Source organism: Hyaena hyaena, unplaced genomic scaffold, assembly GCF_003009895.1.
Source record: "Hyaena hyaena isolate Hyena2069 unplaced genomic scaffold, ASM300989v1 scaffold_316, whole genome shotgun sequence".
NCBI classification, from domain to species: domain Eukaryota; kingdom Metazoa; phylum Chordata; class Mammalia; order Carnivora; family Hyaenidae; genus Hyaena; species Hyaena hyaena.
In genome coordinates, this window is record NW_024080946.1 from 1,848,730 (window position 1) to 1,856,352 (window position 7,623).

The 7,623-nt window shown below is 61.4% G+C and overlaps 1 protein-coding gene across 1 annotated transcript in view; it reads right to left on the minus strand.

Moving 5' to 3' along the window:
• ACAD9 (acyl-CoA dehydrogenase family member 9) overlaps positions 1 to 6,689 on the minus strand; it is a 36,379-nt gene extending 29,690 nt beyond the window's left edge. The window contains exons 1-2 of the mRNA XM_039248649.1: positions 6,503 to 6,689; positions 1,427 to 1,520 (exon numbers count right to left, since the gene is read on the minus strand). Of these exons, the coding sequence (XP_039104580.1) occupies positions 1,427 to 1,520; positions 6,503 to 6,655 (247 nt within the window). The 5' untranslated portion in view covers positions 6,656 to 6,689. The remainder of the gene's footprint in view (positions 1 to 1,426; positions 1,521 to 6,502) is intronic.
• Between the last annotated feature and the right edge of the window lie 934 nt (positions 6,690 to 7,623).

Sequence of the window (7,623 nt, forward strand, 5' to 3'; positions counted from 1 at the left end):
AAAAAAAAAAAAAAATTACAAAGGAACTTTGAAAAAAAACATTAAAAACTTTTGTTCTTTAACAAATATTGCTTTTTTAAAGTTTACGTATGTATTTTAAGAGGGGGGAGGGGCAGAAAGAGGGGAAAGGGCCAAGCTCACCCCAGGCAGGCTCTGTGTTGTCAACGCCTAACACAGGGCTCGAGCTCATGGAACCGTGAGATCATGACCTGAGCTAAAATCAAGAGTCTGACGCTTAACCAACTGAGTCACCCATGTGCCTCAACTTTTGCTCTTTATTTTTTTATTTTTTATTTTTTTTAAATGTTTTATTTCTTTCTAGGAGAGAGAGAGAGAGAGACTGCGTGAGCAGGGGAGGGTCAGAGAGAGAGAGGGAGTGACAGACTCCGAAACAGGCTCCAGGCTCCGAGCTGGCAGTCAGCACAGAGCCCGACGCGGGGCTCGAACCCACGAACCGCGAGATCATGACCCAAGCGAAAGTCGGACGCTCAACCGACCAAAAAAGATAAAATGAAGGGGCACCTGGGTGGCTTAGTCGGTTGAGCGTCCAACTCTTGTTCTGGGCTCAGGTCACGATCCTAGGGTCGTGCTGGGCCCTGTGCTGAGCATCGAGCCTGCTTACAATTCTGCCTCTCTCCCCATCTGCCTCTCTCCCCCACCTGTGCACTCGCTCGCTCTCTCTCAAAAAAAAAAAAATTAAAAAGAAATAAGTAATCTAAAAATGGAAACAATCATTATTTCTCATTTAAGATACATCTATTGACACACAATGGGCTTTGCATAGTTTTAAATAAAGTAATAAATGAACACAGTATTTTTTAAATTTCTGTTTTAATCTCCTGGCAGGGGGCATGTTCCCAGAGAAAATGCACATAGAGAAGAACTCTCTGGGGCCTCGGGGCTGGGAAGTACTCCTGTCAACCAACCATCACTGAGCTCCCCAGAGAGCTCCGGCCACCAGCTCTGAGGGAGGGAGCCCTCAACCTGAGGTGTGCAGGCTGCCGGACCGTTCCTGGTTCGTGACAAGCTAACAGAGAGTAAATCTTCAAAAACCTTTCCTGCATTTTTATACTGCCACTCAACCAAGCACATGATCGATGGCGGTGTATTCCGTAGCTCTTTGGGTTTTTTCCCTCCCCATTTTTCAGCTGTTCTTGTTGTAACTTAACAAAAGTGGGTCTGCGACGGTTGGGAAATGTTTAAAAGTGATCTTTCACCGCAGACACGTGGAGAAGCACTAAACTAGACACCTTGTAATTAAATAGCAGTTGGGAGGATTCTGAAAGCAAAATATTATCAACAGATACTATTGCTCCACGATTAATGACATTCAAGAGAGCTTCCCACACGTGACGTAAATATCTCACGTAAATATCTAAACAACCGTCCTTAAAATGGAAATTAGTAATGACAAAGCCGTACATACCCTCCTCGGTGAAGAATTTTTCTACGGGCCCCACAAACTGGTTGATTTCATGAAGTTCATCTTGGCTAACTTCTGGAAACGGGAAAACTTCTTTCTAAAAACGATCAACATTCACTACATATTAGATTGTCAGCGACCCACCGGAGCGGAAATGTCAGTCAAAAGGGGGGGCAACAGGGTGCCCGGGGGCTCAGAGGCTGGGCCCGACTCCTGCTTTTGGCCGGGATCCCGAACCGGGTGCTCACGCGAGAGATCAGAAGGGCAACCGCGGCCCCGGAACTGCGCTTCAGACTCCGCGCCCCCCTCGCCCCGTCAGCCCGGGCGGGCGCAGTCGGACTCTGACCTGCGCTCCCGCCGGCGGCCAGGCGGGCGGCGCTCACGCGGCCGAGCCCGGGCTTTGCTCCCTGACGCGCAGCCCGCTGCCCGCGGGGCCTCAGCCGGACCCTCACCTCTGCCCGCCCGGCGGCGCGGGTACCGTCTACCCGGCGGCGCCCTGAGGGCCGTGAAAGGGACCAGACGGGAAAGCTCGCCGCTGAGGCGTCTACACTGGTTACCTTGTCCCGCCGACGAGAACCCGCCGCGGCGGCGAGGCCTCACGTCCCTCCGGCCGCGGAGCCACAGCGGCCTGCGGCCAACACGCGCGGCGGGCGGGGCTCAAAGGGGCCGAGCCGGGCCCTGGAACCGAGGTGACCGCGGCGGCCCGTGCGGCCCGGTGCCGCCCTCCCCGCCACCCCCGCCCCTGCGTCGGGCGCAGCACGAGTCCCCGGCTTCGGTGCGCAACAGCCGGGAAGCGAGGCCCCGGGCTGCCCGCCTCACGGCACCTCCCGCCGGGCGTTCAGGAAAGGCCTCCACGGAGGGCCGCCCCCCATCAGCCCCGGAAGCCCGTCGCTCAGCCACACGCTCCCACGACGCCAGGCCTGGGGCGGCCCCTATCCAGAGGCGACAGCAGCCTTTCGGGAACCCCCGCCCCCATCCCCGGGCCACCCCTCACCCCGCCCCCACGATGGCCCAGAAGGAGAAGACGCGGAGACCCCCAACCCTCCGCACGGCCTCCGGACAAAGCCTGGCAGACGTCGGGGGGCCCGGCCCAGGCCCGTCAGCGCCCGTGCGCCGTGTGGCTGAGGCCGCGGCAGAGGAGGGGGCTCGGTTCTGGCACAGGGAGACCAGGGGGCGGCGCGGCGGGCGGCCCCTCCCCCGTAACCCGAACCCTCGGCGCCTGCGTTTGTCCGTTTCGGCCGCCGGCTGCTTCTGCGTGTCTTAAAGCGGCGGAACCTGTTTCGCAAATAAATCGGAACGGGGGAAGCTGCTCCGCGGAGGCTGCAGACGGGGAGGGCACCCGCACGCCGCCCCCCGCGTGACCCCCGCCGGGGCCTCCGGCCACTCCCCCGAACAGCCAGGCGGTGTGACCGCTACAGGCCTAGAGGGTCGTGAAGTCGCTGTGTCCTGAGATCCTCAGCCTCTCGCCTGCTCACGCCCAGCAACGCCCCGGGAGAGGGCGGCCCGCAGCAGCGCGGCCGTGGTGCCGGGGCTCACGGGCGGTCTCCTTCTAAACAGACCCCAAAGGCGGAGAAAACAGATTTGCTGTCGGCTTAGACGTGGATTACGGGAGTAATGGGCCCGACAGCTGGACTGGCTGAGCCGCCGCCGCTGCGGGGAAGCGGGCTGGGGGGGGCGGCGAAAGACCAGCAGGAGCTCCGGTCCAGACTCGCTAGATCTGGGGGCGTAGACCTCCACGTGCAGCTTTTGAGTATAAAGGTAGAGACCAGAGCCTGGAGTTCAGGGGAGAAGTCGAGCGGGAGAAATGGAGGGAGTCACAAGGGTCCTGATAGTATTTAGCGCCGCGGTACTAAATTAGGCTAAAGGAAGAATTGTGGATAAAAAGTCTACAGACTGAGTCCCAAGAAACCCCAACTTTGAAAACCAGACCCATAAATACAGAGAACTAACGGGTGCCCGAGGAGGAGGTAGGAAAACGGGCAGAATGGGTGAAGAGGAGGGGGGGGGTACAGGTTTCCAAGGATGAAGGTACAGCACAGGGAACAGTCGGTGGTGGTCTGCGGCGGTGACAGCTGGCGGCTACACTTGTGAGGAGCCCAGATACAGACCTGTCAAATCACTACCGTACACCTGCAACTAATGTAACATTGTGTGTCAACTATACTTCAATTAAAAAAGGAGATACACCTGAAACTAAGTGTTAACTCTACTATAATAAAAAAATAAAATAAATTGTTAAGGGAGCCTGGCTGGCTCTGTTGGTAGAACATCCAACTTCGGCTCAGGCCGTGATCTCGCTCATGGATTCAACCCCTGCATCAAGCTCTGTGCGGACGGCTCAGAGCCTGGAGCCTGCTTCCGATTCTGTGTCAACCTCTCTCTCTGCCCCTCCCCTGCTCATCCTCTGTGTGTCTCTCTCTCGCAAAATATTAAAAAAATAAAAAAAGAAAAAAGGAAATCTTGCCATTGGCAACATGGACGGAGCTAGAGAGTATGATGCTAAGCGGAACAAGCCAGAAAAAGAAATACCATATGATTTCACTCATGTGGCATTTAAGAAACAAAACAAATGAGCAAAAGGAAACGAGAGAGACACAAACTAAGAAAAAGACTCTTAAGTACAGAGAAGAAATAGACGGTTACTACGGGGGAGGTAGGTGGGGGGATGGTTAAAACAGATGACAGGGATTAAAGTGTCCAATTACCATGATGGGCACCGAGTATGATCAGAACTGTAGAATCACTGTATGGTGCACCTGAAACTAACAGCACTGTACGTGAACTGTACTGGAATTAAGATGAAAACACTTAAAAAAAAAAAAAAAAAAAGGAAAAAAAAAATTCCCAACTCTGACTGCTGGTCAGACCGGCCAATGTTCAGAAGGAAAGGAGCCAAGAGAGAACGAGCAAGAGACGGAGAAACGTAAGCCAACGAAGTAAACAGGAAAGCCAGGAAAACAGGGTTTTTCTTTTTTTTTTAGAAGCCAGGAGTGATGGCCTGTGTCAAACGCCAGGGATGGGCCAAGCAAGACAGGAACAGGCCACTAGACTGGGCGGCACCAAGGGCACTACTGCCCCTGGTCGGCAGATGGCAAAGGGCAAAAGCCCGAACAAGGGGCTGCAAGAGGCAGCAGAGAGGAAACAAGCGCCGACGTCGACGAGAAAGGAGAGTTACTGGATCCGTGAGCCCCTGCGCAGGGGAGAAGGCAGGAGGTCTAGTGTGCAGGCAGGTCCTCGCCAAGAGGAGGTGGTTCATCCACAGTAGCAGAGTGTAGACGTCCGGGCTAGTCGGGGCAGGCGCGGAGTGTAGACGTCCGGGCTAGTCGGGGCAGGCGCGGAGTGTAGACGGGCGGGCTAGTCGGGGCAGGCGCGGAGTGTAGACGGGCGGGCTAGTCGGGGCAGGCGCGGAGTGTAGACGGGCGGGCTAGTCGGGGCAGGCGCGGAGTGTAGACGGGCGGGCTAGTCGGGGCAGGCGCGGAGTGTAGACGGGCGGGCTAGTCGGGGCAGGCGCGGAGTGTAGACGGGCGGGCTAGTCGGGGCAGGCGCGGAGTGTAGACGGGCGGGCTAGTCGGGGCAGGCGCGGAGTGTAGACGGGCGGGCTAGTCGGGGCAGGCGCGGAGTGTAGACGGGCGGGCTAGTCGGGGCAGGCGCGGAGTGTAGACGGGCGGGCTAGTCGGGGCAGGCGCGGAGTGTAGACGGGCGGGCTAGTCGGGGCAGGCGCGGAGTGTAGACGGGCGGGCTAGTCGGGGCAGGCGCGGAGTGTAGACGGGCGGGCTAGTCGGGGCAGGCGCGGAGTGTAGACGGGCGGGCTAGTCGGGGCAGGCGCGGAGTGTAGACGGGCGGGCTAGTCGGGGCAGGCGCGGAGTGTAGACGGGCGGGCTAGTCGGGGCAGGCGCGGAGTGTAGACGTCCGGGCTAGTCGGGGCAGGCGCGGAGTGTAGACGTCCGGGCTAGTCGGGGCAGGCGCGGAGTGTAGACGTACGGGCTGGTCGGGGCAGGTGTCTCTCTCAGGGAGATGAGGCGAAGCCGACAGGCCGGAGTGAAGACGGGGAGGTGGTGCCAGACGCTCGGGCAAAGAGCAGCAGAGGATGTGTGGTCCCCCCCCAGGTGCCGGAACATGCGCCCACGTTCCGGGAAAAGCGGTTTCTCAGACGCTAGAGCCTGGCTTTGCACTTCCTGGCGCGCGAACCACTCGGAACCTCAGCTTCCCCGCGTGCGATGCCAGGCCGGTCAGAGGGACCGCGGCAAGGGCACACCGGGGCGTGACTTCTCACGCGGCACCGTGCCCGCCACGCCGGCCCACCGCAGGGCGTCCACACAGACGCTCTCTCTGCTGTGCTGGGTGCTCGCAGGAGCGGGCAAGCACTGCTTCCCCATTTTGCGGATTCGCACGCTCAGGGCCCGGGGAAGCGAAGGTCACGAGGCGAGGGAGCGAGGCCGGCGTCGGCTACTATTCCGCCCCTCGCCCCGCACGGCCCCTGACAGGTCCAGAAGCGGTTCCACGTGCTATACGCTCACTTGACACGCCCGCGTGAGGCAGCACGCGTCACCAGGTCCGCTTCAAGGCCGAAAGAACGGAGGCTCGAGGTCCCAGGCCCAAGGTCAAACCCACGGAGGAGAGGGAGCCGCGTGCTGGGCAAGGCGGCCGCGAGCACCCACCGGGCTGCACGACCCCGGGGGGGGCGCCGCCGCGGAGCCCTGAGCACACGGGGACGCGCCGGAGCCCGAGCCCTGGGGCTGAGGGGCCCCTGCGGGCGGGCGGAAGGGCGAGGGCGCGAGCCGCGCGTTCGGATCCGAGAGGAGACGCCGCCCGTGCCGGGGCCGGGGCGAGGGCTGCTCAGCGGCCACGACGCCGACGCCTCCCCAAACTGAGGCGAGAATTAGCCGGAACATCTCTCAGACCCCGCGCCCGGGACGCCTCCCCTTTCTGGAAGGTTCTGCGGGGGCGCGGGAGCGTTAGCAGCCGCCCCGCCGGCTGTATCCGTCCGCCGGGTCTGGGGACCCTCACTTCGACCCCTCTTTTCTGCTAACGGGCAAAACGCGGGAGGCAAGAACAGGGGTCACCAGGGCTCGGCGTTACCTTCTCGAGTTTTCCCAGGAAGAGCTCCTTGGCGAAAGCTCGGCTCGGCGGACTGGTGCGCAGCAGGCGGCGGCTCGCGGCCAAGGCCCCCAGCGCCCGGCGGGCCCGCGCCGCCGCCGCCGCCCCGCGCAGGAGGAGCGCCCCCGAGCCCATGGCGTCCGCGCCCCCGGCGGCCGCAGCGCCTTCTTAGCGCCGCGGTCACGTGCACGTGGCTCGCGCCGCCGGATGACGTCACCGGCCGGCGCCGCCGCCGCCGCTGCGCTTGCGCGGCCTGCCGGCGGGGCGGGGGAGGGGCGGCCTCGCGCCCGCGCTCGGCGGCCGCTGCGGGGGTCTTCAGACTCCCGCGGGCCGTTGCGTCAGGGCCAGGCGGGGACGCTTCTCGGCGACGCCCAACGCCGCATAGAAAAGGAAGTGGGGGCGCCTGGGGGGCTCAGTCGGGTTAGCGGCCGACTTCGGCTCAGGCCGTGATCGCTCAGGTCGTGGGTTCGAGCCCCGCGTCCGGCTCTGTGCTGACCGCTCGGAGCCTGGAGCCGCGTCGGGTCCTGCGTCCCCCTCTCTCCCCGCCCTCCCCCGCCCACGCTCTGTGTGTGTCTCTCTCTAAATAAATATTAAATTGAAGGAAAGGAAATGGGGCGGGGGTAGTTACAATACGGGTTATCTCTGCAGGGGAACCCAGGAGGCGGCGTGTTTTGTTAAGAGGGTGGAGGAAGAGGGAAGAAAAGGCTCGTTCCGCCAGGAAGGGGTCTGGATACAGTCCCGAGTCGCCCCTCGCCCTGGGAAACACCGACGAGGCGGGCGGGGAGGAGTCCCCCCCCCCCCCGGGAAGCGAGGAGGGGGCGCTCGGCGGGGGCGCGGCGGGTGGGCGCCCCCGGGGTCGCACGTCCGCCTCCCCCAGGAGGACCTCTTCCCTTGGGCGAGTGCCTCGGTGTTGGAAAGCGCTTCCTGCGCCCGCCCGCCGTGTGGACCGGCCCTATGACGGGCCGGCCTGATGATACACCGTCCGGGAAAAGGGCCCGAACACTCGTCCGGTTGCGGAGTCTGTGCAGCTGTGTCGTCCGCAACCCGGGTTAACTGTTCCGTCCGTAACTGACAAGCTGACACCGTATTTCCTCCTCAGCAGC